General features: G+C 39.3%; 1 protein-coding gene across 7 annotated transcripts in view; it reads right to left on the bottom strand.

The window, feature by feature from the left end:
• Positions 1 to 2819: 2819 nt before the first annotated feature.
• TBL1X (transducin beta like 1 X-linked) overlaps positions 2820 to 17694 on the bottom strand; it is a 274926-nt gene continuing 260051 nt past the window's right edge. For all 7 annotated transcript variants that reach the window (XM_030572409.1, XM_030572427.1, XM_030572393.1 and 4 more), the window contains 6 exons: positions 15580 to 15701; positions 11551 to 11625; positions 9581 to 9708; positions 8223 to 8388; positions 7142 to 7243; positions 2820 to 6596 (listed from right to left, as the gene is read on the bottom strand). In XM_030572409.1, the coding sequence (XP_030428269.1) occupies positions 6570 to 6596; positions 7142 to 7243; positions 8223 to 8388; positions 9581 to 9708; positions 11551 to 11625; positions 15580 to 15701 (620 nt within the window). In that variant the 3' untranslated portion in view covers positions 2820 to 6569. The remainder of the gene's footprint in view (positions 6597 to 7141; positions 7244 to 8222; positions 8389 to 9580; positions 9709 to 11550; positions 11626 to 15579; positions 15702 to 17694) is intronic.

Raw genomic sequence — 17694 nt, 5'->3', positions numbered from 1 at the left:
GTTTCAAACACATCTCTGTGTGTGTGTGTAAAAACCTCTTCTTGTTCTTCTATCTCAGCGTTATGGGCTGAAGCCAAAAGTTCTGCTTTCTGGAGAAAGGTGTAAGAGCTGATGGCAGAAAACAGGATCTAGATGGATTGTTAGTTCTTTTTCTTTGGTTTTTAGATTTTGTTCTTTGCCTTTTTGTGAACATTTTTGTCATCTTTTGAAGAGATTTTAGTTGTTCATATGTTCTTGTTTGGTGTTTCCTTTTTGGTAACAACCTATATAAAAAGAAATGTCCCTGTTGGGAATAAGGGGAGGCAGTAAAGATGACAAATTCCTTGCCAAGTGATCCATTTACACATGCAAGAACCTGGGATGGAGCCTTAAAACTTTTAAAGATGCTTTTGGGGAGCTTGGGTCTTTATCCATAAAATTGCATGAAACCTTAATGGGTGAAGATGTTCTTGTCCTTTCATTGCTAGTGTTTACTGAACTATGAAAATGGATGTATATACAGGGCTGGGAAGAAAGCATGGGTGGCTCTGGAAAGGCCACTACATGGAATGAGACAGCTGCACTATCACATATCCATAGTCATAGGTATCATAAATTACATCTTTTATTCTATTGCTTTAAAGATATGAGCATCTGCCAGAAGTACCTTTTTTATGCGGGCTCACTGTTGTAGGTGTCACTTGTAAATGGTATTTTTTTTACTAAGTAAATGGAAAAGAAGAAACAAATTACATTTTTAGCTTAATAGTAATAAATTTCTTAAAATTTCTCTGAAATTGTTGCTCAAAAAAGTACTAATATAATACAGTGCTGACTAAAGAACTAACTATAGTGCAAACAGGTATTGGTCAAACTTTCCATACTGCTGCAAATTACAGATTCAGACCAAACTTTCCACCCTGCCCAGATGTTACATTCCCAGTCCTCTCTTGAATCAAGAATGGCAGGTAGGCCTAATTTTTGGAGGAGTGTTTGTTATGTAGACTACTGGCTGCTAATGAGATTTCTGTGAGACCCACTGAACTCATTTTCACTAGCAGTCCAAATTAATACATTTCTAGTTTTAACTCACAGCATACTTCTTAGTGTGGGTTGAAACAAACAGTACAAAAAACAATATAACAAAAATGTTTGAGGACATTGCTTGCCTTTTCTTGAGTGTCTACCGATGGGATGAAGGGTAAATGGACACCAAAGAAATGTGATTAATAGGTCATGCTTCTTGGCATCTAGAGGGTAATTAAAAAAAAATTACAAAAAAAAATCCAACTGTAAGAGTAGTTAAACTCTGGAATAGGCTTCCAAGGGAGTTTGTGGAATCTCTGTTATTGGAAGTTTTAAAGAACAGGTTGGACAAACACCTGGTCAGGGATGTTCTAGGTTTATTTGGTCCTGCCTCAGTGCAGGTGGTACGACTTGATGAGTTCTCGAGGTCCCTTCCAGCCCTATATTTATGACTCTATGAAAATACACCATATCAAAACCAGAGCCCAGGAAGGATGTAACTTGTGAAAGGAGATCATTGGGCATGATAGTTAGGGTAAGATGTAAGTCATGATGGTCTATGACCAAGATGCATACCATGCCCACTAAGTGTAGCCTCCTCCAATGACTAGACAATGTGTTGATAGAGAATATTAGGTAACCAAGGACAGGCCAGATGATAAAGCATGCTGCTAGAGATGGTTGAGAGTTGTTGGTGCTGGAGTTAATGAGTTAGGCAAGCTTCTGACAATCTCCTACTTTTTACTTGAGTGAACAGACAGTACAGTGAGGCTGTCACACAAGTCTGTTATGTTCTAATATGTCACACAGGGGCATCTTACGTGCACGGTATAAAGCTTTTTACTATCCCAGAACTCTAGCTATGATATGTACATTTTAAGGCACTGCACATATTCGGAAAACCCAGATGGGTTAACATACAGGACCCCTCATAGGTTAGCCGCTAGGGGAACCATTAGAAGGAACTGATAGAAGGATCAGAACAACCATACTCTGCTTGAGCACCAAGTTCATAGGAGCACCAAGATTGCTTTTAACGTAGTGGGGTTAGGTAGATTAACAAACAGCTCCGCTAGCCACCTCTAGATATAGCTAACAGAAAAGAATTTACATGCTTACTGCATGACCTTAAGTACTGTGATTAATTTTTTTTAAGTCTAGGGGATTTATACACGTCTTCTCTTAAAATTAATGAGACACACAAGGTGGGTGAGATAATATATTTTAGTGGACCAACTTCTGTTGGTGAAAGAGACAAGCTTTCGAGAGCCACTGAGCTCTTCTTCAGGTCCATGGAGATCAAAAGCTGGTCTCTTTCACCATGTCTCTCTTATATCCTGGGACCAACATGGCTACAATAATACTGTGAACATTAAAACTAATGTAAGATGTCTGTCTAAATGTTCTAGAGAACTGTGAAAACCTCAATTGGCACCTGCAGTCAAGGGCATATCCCATCTGCATTTGTGACATCTATACTGGTTGTGGTGCCTTGTCTATGTGAGAAAACTACATTTAACCACATTGATTTAGACACTTATTTAGTTAGCCCCTTTTTATGGACACTTATTTTGGTATAAAAGTGCTTTATAAGTATTTCACTTAAGTTGATTCTTTACCATCTGGACTGCTCAATATTTAGTTATGCCCCTTTTGAAAGAGAGTGATTTTTAAATAGAAGGGCCATTTGGGAAAAGCAAAATTCTACAATAAATATGCTGCATTCTGACACATTCCTCCCAGCTCCTGCATGTGGGAAGCAAAAAGTTAATGGCCATGAAAGAAAAAGGAACAACATGCGTAGAGTTCTCTAATATCAAAATATAGCAATTTATTCAAGACACTGAATATGATCTGTTGATTCTCTCCTTGAAACAAATGAGCTACAATACACAAGGTGATTTCTGAGAGAGTGCAGGTGGAGGGAAACAAAATAGGGCTTGAAGTTGTTTCAACAGAATCTGGGAAATGCTGAAATGAGAACCAAGTCTGGCTGCAAGTCTGACACAGACAATAAAAACTGCAGAAGCCAGAATTCAAAATTTCAGTGAGTGGCTGAAAGAATATTTCTGCAATTGACAAAGAACCACAATTAAAAAAAAAAGTTAAAAAAAAAAGAAAAGAAAAAGTAAACCCCAAAACCAAAGCAGACCCTTACATTTGACAAAGTGCACTTCACTTGGCTCTAAAATTACCTAGGTTTGTTTTTTCTTTCTTTTTAAAAACAAATCAAAAGGAAATTCCCAAGATGTAGCATGGGGTTAGTGCGTGTTTAACCCTGTAACTGTCAGGCCCTGTAATGTCCCACAAGGGACCCAGTGTTTTCTACATTAAAGATGCAGTAACCTACATTAAAGACGCAGAGCGTGGGCACGTATTCAAAGGTTGCCATTTTATCTCAAGGCCAGTTCCATGCAGCCAGTAAAGGTACAATTCCTGTAAGCCTCCAGGAAGGTTAATGGGCCAGTCTGCAGAAGGCTAACAACATGTATATGTATACAGAATTCTTCCTTGGGACAACAGCATCTTTTACATGTGAAAGCAGCAAAGAGTCCTGTGGCACCTTATAGTCTAACAGACGTATTGGAGCATGAGTTTTCGTGGGTGAATACCCACTTCGTCGGATGCATGTGAGAATTTGATACTTGCCAAATTCTGAAACTGTGCTTTACTTGCCTTCTTTCTTTTATGTAACTCAGCAGAGAGAAGATGGTGCTAATTCATATCATTTCAAAAACGAAACATGCTTTTTTGACACCCACAAAGTATCTCCCAGTTAAAATTCCTGGAACAGGCTCCATCAGATTTAGATATGACTGTGTAGCAAGAAAGTCAGTCAATAAAAGCAACTGGACTAAAATCACCTATCTTGACATCACTACATCTTGATGTTTGGCCGGTTCAAGAGTCACGCAAACTGCAGACTCAAAAGAAGCACACTTCTGAGCATGTCTTCTGCAGCCCCCCAAAACAGATGCTGTTTCCTGTTATCCTTGAAAATTCAACCCAAGGCTCCCGAGCATCATAGGCACAGGCTTAAAATGCTAACTATAAACACTCACAATGACACCAGGGAGCAATTAAATCAGCAGTCCTTTATAAAACCCCACTGAACTTCTGTAATAAAGCTCAGTTCTTTCTTCTAACAAGTACTCTTTTTCCTATCTTGAGCTTAAACCGGTCTGCCTAGGCAGCTATTATAAAACAGTTCAAAAATGTCATCTGGACATCCTAAAGTCTAATTTTCTATGGATTTATTACTGCAAGGAAAAGAACTCTTGCCTTCTTCTCACCTTCCATTCTTTAGGGGGTAAAAAAGAGCAATTCATAACCAATATTCCACATAAATGTTCCTGCTTCAGGACTGAAAAATCTTAATAGTTTAATTGTTTTAATTACTTTCTGATCTCCAATTATACATCACAGGGCTTGCGATGTGCGAGCAGTGGTTAGTTCCTGTGAAAAGGCCAAGACATCATCAGCGTGTCATAGTAAAGAGAGAAAAACATCAGATGAAATAAAATATTAATTCCATATACTAAGTATCTTGGGCATTTTCACACTGCTTTAAGCATTATGGGTCAGGGTCTTACAAATTACTTCTGTTGGGCAGCCCTACTGAAAGAAACAGGTAAGATTCTGTGCGGCAACTCTGAGAGGCATAGCACTCAACTCTCTACGGAGGTGCTATGGTGGCTTTAAGCCACTTTTGCACTGTTCTGATCTAGGGCTGCTCCATGTGATGGAGAAGGCCCTGGCATGGTTTAGTTCTTAAGATCTGTCTAAGTTATGGCCAACTCCTTGAGCTGCTCCATGGTCTACAGCACTGCTGGGAATCTCCACAGCACTGGATGCTGCAACCCTGCCCACGGCACATCTTTTCTGCTCCCTAGCCCTATGCGCTCTGTCATCATGATTTGCAAAGCATCCTAGAAGGCAATCTGATAGCTGTCTTCTGCAGTGCCCAGGGAGAATCCAAAGGGGAAGGAGTGATCCTATTAAATAACTGGTAAAAGTCCCATTGACTTGATGGGAAGAGGATCAGCCCAATGTGATGACTAGTGGAGTGAGGTACTAGTCAGCATGCTCTAGATAATACTTAGTCCTCTCATGAGTGCAGGGGACTGGACTAGATGACCTCTCAAGGTCCCTTCCAGTCCTATGAACACGACTGAGAGTGACAGAATGCAGCCTTAACATGAATTTGGGACCATTTTGCCAGGAAAGAGCATATACAATTGCTTTCCTTTAACTACTATTATTTAACTACTTTATTTAACTATTTGGGTATATGGACCCAAAGATATGATTTCTGTATATATAACCTCAAACTTCTGCATTCTTTTAATAAGTGTACAAAATCATACAGCCACAAAAATAAAAATTAGCTCATGTAAACTTCTGGCTGCAGGAAGAGGTTATTGTTGTTTAAATCCTGATAGTTATTGTATGAAATGACATTTTCTTACAGCACTTTATGAGACAAAGGAGAGGAAAATGATACTGCATCTTTAATGTACCTTGGATTCCACTTGAGTCATTCTTTTGCTTGAATTACACAAAGCAGTCTACGTTTGGTGGCTATTTTAGGCTTTTAAAATTATGTTTAACATAAAAAATATTTTTTTCCAAAAATACACTGGGTTCTCTCTCTTAAAAGTCATCTTTCGCCTGTAAAAATCTTCCCCAGCACTGTATTCTTATATAAAGCACTTATTACACAATTTGCTGAAAGTGCCCTTGAGATGCTAAGATCTGAAGCATGGAGGATTTAAAAAAAATAGGTGGGGCGGGAGGGAGGGCGGAGAAAGAGGAGAAGCAGACTGTCAAAAGTTTTTGTTGTCATGTCCAACTGGCTGCATCTACTGTGGGCACACAGGAGGGGGAAGGAGGGAGAGAGAGAGAGAGAGAGAGAAACAAGAAGGAGAAGGGAAGGAAAAATAAAAATAAAAAGAAATCAGTTCCAACCTAAGCCCGGGATATTCCAGGGCATAATATTCCAGCTGATAGAAAAACCACTGAACAAAAAAGTAGTCTAGAAAATAGAAAGTGTTGTGATTACAAAGTTGCGCATTTCATCAGTACAAACTGGTCTTTGAATGTCCTTTGGGAGAGCAACTGTAGTGTCCAAATTGGAAGGAAAAAAATACAACACCACATGGAGGAGGATTTTTTTTCCCCTTTTGGTTTATCACAGCATTTTGTTTAGTTTGTTTCTTTATTATTATTTTTGGCACAGCTTTTTTTTTTCCAGCCATCAAAGCAAGTTCTCAGATGCAAACCAAACAGTGCAGTCTCTAGTTGGTGGCTTCATGCTTCCAAGGCTGGATATTCCAGGTGAAAACCATCCTCTCCCCCTTTGAAGTGACTGTGGTTTTACTCCTTGATGAAGGTTACGGGCAAAATACTAGACTTCTCTGGCCAGGGAGAGCTGGTTTCATTGTACACACTAACTTTTTTCAAGTTTGTACAGTTCTGGAGCTGTTAAGAATAGTTTTGAAGAGTGCTTCTCCCCACACATTCACTGCTGGTCCATTTGAAATTTCTTCTAAAACACTTCACCTTTACTTCCGCAGATCTAGAACACAAACCTAGAGGTGTAGAAAGAGAAGACCCAAGATTTATAAACATTTCTGAAGGCTATTCTGGATTCTTAATGTGTGTGCGCTCAAGTTCTAATATTGTAATAAAGCAATTTACCAATAACAGAGACAATGCATCATTGAATACTGACTGGGGGACAATTCTGCATTCACCAGCTAATGAGCTGGAAGATGTGAAAGTTGTTTCTTATCTCTACTTGTTATGGTTCTACATGATAATCTGAAGGATTTACACTTCAAGGGTCATGGAGGAGAAAGAAACAGTAGTGTCTGTGTTTCTTTAATCATAAACATATTTCAAATAAGGGTAGCAATCAAGGAAATGTGCATTGAGGGGCCTGAAACAAAGCCTCTTCAAGTAAATGGAAAGACACCATCTACTTTATGGAGCACTGAACTGGGCCCTAAATAAAGGAACACACCCACCCACCTCTGAGCTTTGTCCAGAGAAGGCAACAGTGCACAGAACTTGTGTTGGTCTCAGCACAGGATTTTCCCCAAAATATTTACAATAAATGAATACAAATGTTTACCGATCCGTCTGATGCACTTGCTCCCACTTTGTCTCCTCTCGCATTCCAACAGACTTCAAAGATTCCGCCAGTGCCTCTGTAGCTATGTACTAGAGTTCCACTCTGGAAAGAAAAACAATTTGCAAGATTTGACTTTTAAAATATTTTATTTTTATGTGGGCACTTATGGTTGTGGGTTTGCTATGAGGTGCATTGCTTCCTACACTGTGAGGCACAAATACCAGGAGTGAAACCCTGGAACTCTTCAGGTCAATGAGAGTTTTGCCATGACTTCAATAGGACCAGGATTTCAACCAGTTGTCCTCTGAAGAGCTGGGATCCATAGTGTATACATACTTGTCTGTAACCCCATCCCAAATCCACCATCCCCACTGACTAGTGGGAACCACACCAGTTTCACTGCCAGGATGGTCCCTGCAGTTTCTAATACAGAAAAAAATATTGAAAATTCATATCCTGAACATTTTTACTTCTTAGGAAAAAAAAGAATGCTGTGTACAAACAAGCATAGCTCAAATCATTCAGCTTGTTCCTGAAGAAAGCACTGCTAGGAAGTCACTATGAGCCCAAAAAGCTTTCTGGGCATTAGTCTGAAAAGAAGTAACTTCAACTATCCCAGTTTTTTGCAGAGCCCTGTTATCCTGTTCAACATCAGATTCATATAACTACGTGATGATAATCTCTTCACAAATATGCAGCACTCTAAAAAATTAGTCCTGTGAATATCTGAATCTCAAATGAACCCAGCTTGTTGCTTAATAGGAGCAACAATTATTGCTAAAGACTGCTGCACCGGCAGCTTGACATGCCTCATGTGCCCAGTGCAGTTTCATCTACACACTAACATGAAATTGAGACAATTAATTTTCTTGGCACAGTTCCATGTTCAATGAAACTTTGGCAAAAAATGTGAAAGGGCAGGCACCTCATCATCTCACACCATCAGCTCAAACGGTTTTCATGCCACGGTCAGGTTCACAAATTCAGTGCATACAGATACATACATTTTCCATTTATCATTTCTTTTGGTAACATTTCAGCTAAATCACTTTTCATTAGTGTGTGTGAATCAAACGAGTACCTGAGTATTCCATATATGGACACATTTGTCAAAGGACCCACTGGCCAGGTATTTCCCATCAGGACTAAAAGCTACACTGTAGACAGGTTCCTGATGTTTGGTTAATGTATGAATGCAGACTCCTCGTTCAACGTCCCACAGCCGAACAGTAGAATCGAACGAAGCACTACAGGAAAGAGTCAAACACAAGTGGCTGCCAACCAGGGTACTAGTTTATTTGCAGTTTGCAAAGATACTGTAACTTGTGAGGACACATCTCACATACAAGCAAATGTGCACCAATACTTCAAACAGGAGAGGTATAGAAGGGCTGAGACGTATCAAACCCTCTCAAGTGAAAGAAATTTATTACGGTGGATGTGCATATTTGGAACCTTTGGCTTCATTGGGGGGTTTTGTGGGTAGCAGTAGGAATATAGGAATTGCCTTACTGGATCAGACCAGCTGTTCATCTAGTCCAGTATCTTGTCTCTGACAGTGGCCACTATCTGCTACTTTGGAGGAAGGTTGCGGTAACTCTGTAGTGGACAGGTACAGGATAACCTGCCCCAGGGAAAGTTTCTTCCTCAGAGGATTTGGTCTCTTATCTAACAAATGAATTTTGCTTCATTTTCTCTAGCATAGTGGTCCTGTACCTTCTTTCACCCTCCACCCAGAATTTACTCATTGTTTCTTACCACAATCCACCTAAATCCAATGTTGTGGATGAACAGAAGACAGAATTCCCCTGTATTGAATAAAAAAATCCCAAACCCAACAACTTTCCTTCCAAACAAGACAAAACTACTTGACCAATAAAATAAATAAATAAATTTAAGAGGCAACGCCACTAGAATATCATACAGAAGATATAGTCATTATGTGCCAATTAGCTAATCAATCCAGTGGTCCAGGCATCTACTGACATTACTGAGAGTAAACAGATGTCTAAAACTGGATGAAGTTAAATCTTGAATGGATTTCTTGAGGTGAAAGTTTAACAGCCACCTGAGTTGTTCTACACCACTTAACAGAACTATATAAAAAAAATATTTATATAGTTTGCTTGATGGCCCTCATTAGAGTACATCCAATTGGTTTAACAGACTGCAAGATCCATACATTACAGGGCTTCAATTAAACACATTCATTTATATAACCCAGATACCTGGGTGTTGGGTGCAGTGGCAACTGTAACATTTTTTTACAAAAGTAGTTTAAAAATTAAGCACTATATGGCTTCATTTTCCATGTTTGTTATACGTTTCCTCCCTGTTTGGTCAATCCCTTCTCATCCGCTAACAGAAATGATCTTCAGTTTTATTTGCTGATAGCCTAGTAAAAAACATCAGTAGGAGAGGAGGAGGTTTTGTTTTTACCTTGCTAACATGATGTTGGAGTTTGGGTTGCTGGTGCCTGGTCCTGTAGGACTCCATTTGATAGTATAAATCTCTTTGCTGTGAGCCTGAAGGTCATGTACACATGTATCTTGCTTCATACTCCAAATCTATGTCAGGTGAATCAGGAAAAAAAATCAGCCAGGTATCTAAACTTTGCAATCTTTTCTCAGCTCCTGGTTTTCAATCCTTCCTATTCTGTTTGTATATGACAATTGTGTGTATATTGCAAAGGCCTTGCAAATTTAACTGTGTTTATTCGCTAGATCAAGAGAAGCTGACAATTGTTGCCTTGGCCATGGAATCTAACCTGAATTTATATTACATGTTTCAATCATAGTGTGAATTTATCAAAACCATTTTAAGTATGGCTTAGATAAATCTTGATTGTTCCAAGCATCCTGCTGGTATTTTGATTTGTTTTATTGATGTCTTTAGTAACATGTTTGATGGAATCAAATCAATAATTGATGCACCATTATGCAAGGCAATATTTCAGTATCAGAATAAGTTGAATGGAAATTACATGTTTTATAATGAAACTGCTCTGCAGCTGCCTGATAAACCAAAACCCCTCAACTAATCTTTGAGGGGGGGAGGGGAATAATCCAAAATTACGACTATTCAGTGGTAGAGAGATACTGGAAAAGCAATAATGCTCAAACTCACTGGATACAAATTAGCAGCAGGAGAACAAACCAATGTGTTTGTGAGCCACATATCCAGCAGTATCAGAGGGGTAGCCATGTTAGTTTGGATCTGTAAAAGCGCAAAGAGTCCTGTGGCACTTTATAGACTAACAGACGTATTGGAGCATGAGCTTTTGTGGGTGAATACCCACTTGGTCAGATGCGGTACGTCTGATAGTCTATAAGGTGCCACAGGACTATTTGTCGCTATATACAGCAGTGTAGAATCACTAATGAGGAATGTGAGAGCACAATCTGGAAATAGCACATGCTTTGGGGCATCTAAGTAACAGAAGGCTGTGCAGAAATGGGATGAAATTCAGAGAAGAGCAACAGAAGTGATTAAGGAACTGGAGGGATTAATTTCAGAAAAAAATCATTAAGAGAAATGACTAAATATGGATAAGTAATTTATTAAAATTTATAGGGGTATGGGTGAACAGAAGAACCATCTAACAAATATCTGAGGTGTATAAAGCACCAAGGAGTTTGAGGGTGAAACTGAGCAAATTATTATTTAGGCTGAACATGATGATCATGATGGTCCCTTCTGGTCTTCAAGTTTCTCAGTCTATAATTTATAATTGTGAGATCCTTTTAGGCTTTGTCTGCACTTAAAAGTTTTGCCCCTTTAGGGTACCCTATACTGGTACAGTTTATTCTGGTTTGGGAACCAAAATAAGGCATCTTTACTCTGGTATAACTTCACTTGCACTAGGGATTTTATCAGTATAACTACGTCAGCAAAAAAAAAAAAAATCAATCACACTCCTTACTGACAATTATATTTTTTAACTATTGAGTGTGGAACAGGCTTTAGACTGGAACAGTCTTCCAGGCGAAATGGTGAAAACCTTATTAGTGAATTCACTGTAAATTAATGTGGTTAAACACTTGTTAATGTACAGTGAGGATCAGTTCTGTGTTGGCAAGGAGACAGGATGACCTAAAATATGGTCTTCAGTTCAGACTGCTATAATTCCATGATAGTGACATATCAGACAGTAGATCCTAATTGAAATAGCATGCTTCAGTTTTCTGTCTGCTTCTCTTTGTTCATTCTTATTTCATTCAAAAATGGTAAGATGAAACTACCATTCATGCAGAGAGTTTTAATAGTATGGTAGCATCAGGCTGGGGAAAAAAATGTAAACAGAGACAAAAAGGTCTTTTTTAACAACATGAATGGAAAACCTTATAAAGTAAATTTCTACTGGAGAAAAATACTAAACAGTCTGGAGGCAAGCCATCAAATTACATTACCTTTAATGTCATATCATCAGAGCAGGATGCTAGTAGCATACCAGAAGGGTCCCATTTAATTGCATTGACTTCATTCTGAAATAAAGATTTATTTTCTACGTGAACATTCCAAGTTGTCTGCATTGTGCCTGGCACCCAGCAGAAGGCACTCAAGTCTTATTACTCCAACAAGTGAAAACATTGAAAATTACATTACATTCTTCATTACCTTACATGTGAACAAATCCATTTTCACATCCCACTATCCAAATACATATGAGGAAGGGAAACCAATTTTTTGTGTCAATGAATGATCCATACAATTGGCTACCATGCTCCTGACACATCTGGTGTCAGGAGCAAAGTCTGGCAATCATCAGATTCTTCCCACACGACAAAATATTTGACAAACCCTAGTCCCAGACCATTTAATGGTGCAACAATTACAGTACAGACCCGTTTACGCATGGATGTTGGGAGTCAAGCCATCACGACTGTGTGTTAATGGACCGCAGGTTAAGAGGGCAATGCTGAAAAACGTGTCTATGATTCACTTAGGAAAAAACACCGTTATTTTCTGCTCTTTTATGCTTGCATTTTTTTTTCTCCTATGTCATTCGTCGCAGATGAATGAGTTTGATATTTTCGCATTTTGCTCCTCCATAAATCTTACAACAGTTTCTAAGGGCTTCTGTGGGTGAAATTTTAACCTTTTCAACAACATCCTCATTGTTGTCGTCATTGTCATTTAGGCCTGTATTATTAGAATTCTCGCCATCACTTCCACAGTCTGACATAGGCTCGCAGCCCGTTCATATTTCTTCCTCAGACAAATTCTGAAGTCAGGTAATCTTTATCCATCTCCAGCCACTCAGTAATGATTTCTGGCGATGTATCCAAACTAAAATCTTTTATCATTTGAAAGAGAAGCTTACCTTTATCCTCTTTTGTCTCCGTGTGTGTTTGTAGGACGTCTTCTGAAAATCCTTCAAAGTCTGGCTCTGAATCAGTGCCACTGCTGGAGTTTTCTGAGTCTGAGCCGTCTTTGACAGAAAAGGCATCACCAAGAGCCTTCATCCAGCAGTTTTTAAAGGACTTTTGTTTTGCTCCATCCCAAGCTTTTTTAACTAAATAAATAATTTCCTTCATGTTTCACTGTTTCAGGAATTCAGAAATGCCTGAAGATGTGCATGACACGATTGCTTAAATCAGCTCCCGTTGATAATTGTTTTTAAAATTCTGAATAATGCCCTGGTCTAAAGGTTGAATTTTTGATGTGTTGAATGGTAGGCACAGCACTCGAATTTTTCCATCTTTCGATACCAGGAGGATGGGCTGGACAATTTCAAGCAGCAAAAGTGCTTTAGCTTTGAGTTTCTTTGACTGCAGATGCTTATGAACAGCTGGAACAAAGCTGTTGTGGAACCAGTTATCGAAAATGTGTCTCATCATCCAAGCATTTTTGCTGTTAGCGTATATTACTGGCAGTTTGGCTTTACTAAGGTTATTAAAGCAGCGAGGGTTATGAAAGTGGCCAATGAGAAGAGGGGTAAGCTTATGACTGCCTGTCTTATTACTACAAAAAAGAAGAGTCATACGATCTTTTATCTTTTTAAATCTAGCTGTTTTCTGTGTCTCGTAATTAAAAGCTAAAGTCTTATCAGGTAGCAGTTTTGCAAATAAACCTGTTTCATCATAATTAAGAAGTTATTCTTCGTGGTAGTCTTCATTTTGTAAAATAGATAACGGGAAACCCATTCGTGGCCGATTCATCAGCTGATTGACTTTCTCCAGAAATCGATACCTGTGCTATGCCACAACAGTTTTTAAAACGACTTATAAACCCCTTGCTGGCTTGGAATGATTCATCTCCCATTAAATTTCCAAATTTTGTCACTTGGGCTTGAAGAATTGGCCCACTTAATGGCATTCCTTTCAGCCTTTCTGAGCAAATCATGTTCGCATGGCTTTGTCTGTTGTGGGTTTTGCTGAATATTGCACATGTTTTCGCTTAAGCCTCGTGGCAGAATCGATATTTTGTACAAAGCCATTCAGTTTAGATTTGTTTTTTAAGCCATCCTCAGAGAGTTGATTCGGCAATCCCAATATCTTTTGAAACTTTGGATGGGTTTTCCTGCTATTTACTCGATCTATTGCAGCAAGCTTTTCTGCTACAGTGTAGGAACGCTGACGCTTGCCCTCTGCCATTATATTAGGCCTATATTATATTACCAATATCGGTAAAGACGTACAGTACAACATATTTCCGCTCTGCACTTCCTGTCGATTTCTGTCAATGAGTTAGTGAGCAAATCTGTAGCGCTACATAGCAAGTTCCTGTACTGTGTGTTAACGAATCTCGCATTTTAAATAGGTAGCACTGAGAGGCATGGCGCTACTGTGCGTTAAGCGGATTTGTGTGTAAACGGGTCACAGGTAAATGGGTCTGTACTGTAGATAATTTAAAACAATTTCTGAGGTTGACATTCCATTAATCTAACAAATACTTTTTCTTAAGAATATATATGTATATACATATGCACACACACACACACAAAGTTCTACGGACTATTCTCAAACACACTTCTACCCCGCTATAATGTGACCTGATATAACATGGGTTCGCATATAGCGCAGTAGTAGTGGGGCTCCAGTGGTGATTTAAAGAGCTCTGGGGCTCTGGCTGATGCAGGGAGACCCAGGCCCTTTAAATCACTGCTGGAGCCCTGCAGTCCCAACCCCGATATAACGGGGTTTCAGCTATAACGTGGTAGGGATTTTTGGCTCCCCACGACCACATTATAGTGGGGGAGAGGTAGAGCAACTCTCCAGAGGGTGCTTTGTCTATACCAGTGTGTGTACTAATGTACTAAGACAAAATGCAACTTGGAGCATTAGCTGGTTTGTGGTCTTTAAAACTGGATCAACTTCAAAACCACCTTTCAGTCTGAAAACGTTGTTATCCACTATTCGTACAAATAACACCTGCAGTGAGGATAACTATATGAAATTAGAGGATATTTTTTTCTTTGTTTTTCACCAGCTTAGTTTGTGTATTTGACAACACTTTGTGTGCAGTCAGACCCACTGTTTCCCCTATCTAGTCAGACTGTTCCTCTGTTTCCTATGGGCCTTTCACATGGTAACAGGGGAAAAAGGTATTTTTAAAAGAGAAAAATGTGTTGTAAGAACAGTAATTCGGTGGAGTACTCGGTGGCAGGGATAGTACTTGGAACTATTTTTAACTAACTTCCCCCTCAGATACAGACACACAATTTCAGTTGTAGTTAACAGGAGCTGCACACACATATCTGAGGGCAGGATTTGGCCCATGTACACAATGGAGCAGTCAGTCCACTCAATAGAAAACACCAGCCCATGGATGAAGGCCTATTGTGGAGGCAGCAGCACCTTTTAGAAAACACCAGCCATCGTGATTAGCAACAGGTCTCCATATTGACCAATTCTCCCTCAGGGGAAGGTGGCCAGTTGAGGGGAGTTACTTAGTGATTTTATACGGTAGTAGCTCAGCAGTGTTCTTGTGAAAGAAAGTCTGCAACATTAGCCTGTGGCTACCATTAAATAGTCACAAAGAGAGATAGTCAAGAAAAGAAAAAAATGAGGAGTATATTTCAGTATATAGGCAGGTGGGGAATGGGGAGAAGGATAAGGGAAGTATCTCTCAACGGATCTGATCCTACTCGACCCAATTAATTCTACAACTGAACGATGGTTAAAGTAAATTGTTCCCTTCATCTCTGTAATTCACATCATGTTGTTAAAGAGATTACAAAAGCGGAAGATGAAATTTTACTGATGTATCTCTGAATCGTTAGAGTCAGTTACATGTAAATACCTTCACTGTGTAAGCTGAGGGTTTTGCCTGCATGTTGTGCTTTAGAACAGTGAGTCTCTTTGCAAAGACAGAGAGTCATTTTTACAGAGTACGTCTTTGGGGAAGGAAAGGGATATAAACACAGAAGTTGTTTAACGTCACCAGCTACCACATGCTAGTAATGACTTCTAAAATTTCAAACTCTTTAAACTTACTGTGTGTCCTTGAAAGGTTTTGACTGGGCGATCACAGCCAAGTCTGCATACGTGAATGCACATGTCAGTACTGCAGGAGGCAAAAGTAGTGTTGTTCTGCCAGTCTACATCCAGAGCAGGGGCTGTGAAACACAAACAAAACAATGAATGCTAGGGAATATGGCAAAGAAACAGCTACCCAAGTCATTCTCCCCATGCCACCAATCTGACCAAGGGCACCAATTAGTGATAGGTCTATGTTAGATCTGGAACAGTTCATTGCTATGTGGATATCCAATATGAAAAAAATATACAGTAGTTGTTCTAGGGACTCTGTTTATTAGCTATCTAGCAATGGGTACCATGGATGCTTCATATGTTACCTTCCTGTGAGACTCCTTAGGTGATGACCAGATTTAAGCCTATAGTTGTGTGCACTTTTGTTAATCTGGTTTTAACTTGTTTTATATATAGATGGAGTTTAATTTGGTAAGGAACCAACTTAAGATAAATTGTTTAAGTCAAACTAAATATGTCCACAAAGGTTTTCGCGGTGCTTTAACTAAATTGTTTTTTAAACCAATTTAAAGTTAAACCAGTACAAACTTTGACTATAGACAAAGCCTAATACAGTTGCTTTCTTTTGTTGCCAAAGACAGATTTTAGCTGCCCTCTAAAGCAGCGTTTCCCAAACTTGGGACATCGCTTGTGCAGGGAAAGCCCCTAGTGGGCCGGGCCGGTTTGTTTACCTGCCGCGTACGCAGGTCCGGCCGATCGCGGCTCCCACTGGCCACGGTTCACTGCTCCAGGCCAATGGCAGCTGCAGGAAGCGGCGGCCAGTATGTCCCTCGGCCCACGCCGCTTCCAGCAGCTCCCATTAGCCTGGAGCAGCGAACAAGTCAGTGGGAGCCGCAATTGGCCAAACCTGCAGATTTGGCAGGTAAACAAACCGGCCTGGCCCGCCAGCGGCTTTCCCTACACACATGGCATTCCAAGTTTGGGAAACACTGCTCTAAAGGATAGAATTAGATCTGTTAACAGAGGTATTAGTTTTCATTCTCAAGACACTTATTATGTATGTGTCAGTAATAATGACAATCTACCAGGATTTAGAAAGGGGTTACAGTTGAATTTATTTGAGGTGAGGATATAATGTAGGTTTATTGTTAAAATGGTGGCGAGACCTTTGAAATTTTTTATCCAAAGTTGTTCTGAGCAATGTTTTTTAAGTATAAAGATGGAAGTATGTCTCCCTTTGGAAACCAAAAAATCTATTATGCTTAATATATTAGAGTAAATGTGTGTAATATCTAAAACTGACAGGAGAGAACATGCCTCGTGAACCATCATGAGGCTTTCTTTAATTCTCTAAATTAAAAGAAATACTGCTACACTGGCAAGGCAGAAATGCTTCACAGAAAAACATCATGTACAGAATTAATGATGAAACTGAGGAATTCTGAGAGAGAGGGGAGGAATTCTATCTGACAGAAAGGTGAGGAAAGCATGCATGTTTAAGAGAGATCACTGTAGAGATGTGGGCTCAGTATGGTTAGAGAGGGGATCACGAAGCAGCCCAGGATGCTGTTTTCACAGTTTGTCTATTATTTTTCTGCTGCACAGTTTTGCTTCATTGTTTTAAAGTCAATGAAGATGTATCCTAATCAACATCAGTACCCTTTTTCTGGGGCTAATAGAAGGAATGAGAAATTGTGGTCCAAAAGTAATTTTCAGAAAGCTGCGTGCATTTAAAATTTTGGAATTACAAAGGAAGTGTCATTTGAATCATAAACTGGTTGCTGGGGTGACACTATAATATTGGTAGAATTTCATATTCACTGGTGTGGTTTACTTTATTGAATCATATGTTTACTCAGAAAATAAGTAAATAAAATGTATTGGAAATAATAACCAAGTATGCTGTAAGAAAATGAGTAACTTGACTATCAAAACAGATGTCTGTAATAACCACAGTGATTATTAGCCAACTGCTTAAAAAAAAAAAGGTTACAACAGCATTTAATAAAAGCAACAACTACAGATTTCAAGAATTGCAGTTAGAAAGCAACTACTTCCTCATAGTTCAAGGCATTTGGCTTCTACCCTCATGCCTCATTGCACATGTAAGCCATATGG

This window comes from Gopherus evgoodei, chromosome 1 (assembly GCF_007399415.2).
Source record: "Gopherus evgoodei ecotype Sinaloan lineage chromosome 1, rGopEvg1_v1.p, whole genome shotgun sequence".
Classification (NCBI taxonomy): Eukaryota; Metazoa; Chordata; order Testudines; family Testudinidae; genus Gopherus; species Gopherus evgoodei.
The sequence above is the reverse complement of the archived record's forward strand: the minus strand, read 5'-3'. Positions and strand labels throughout refer to the sequence as shown.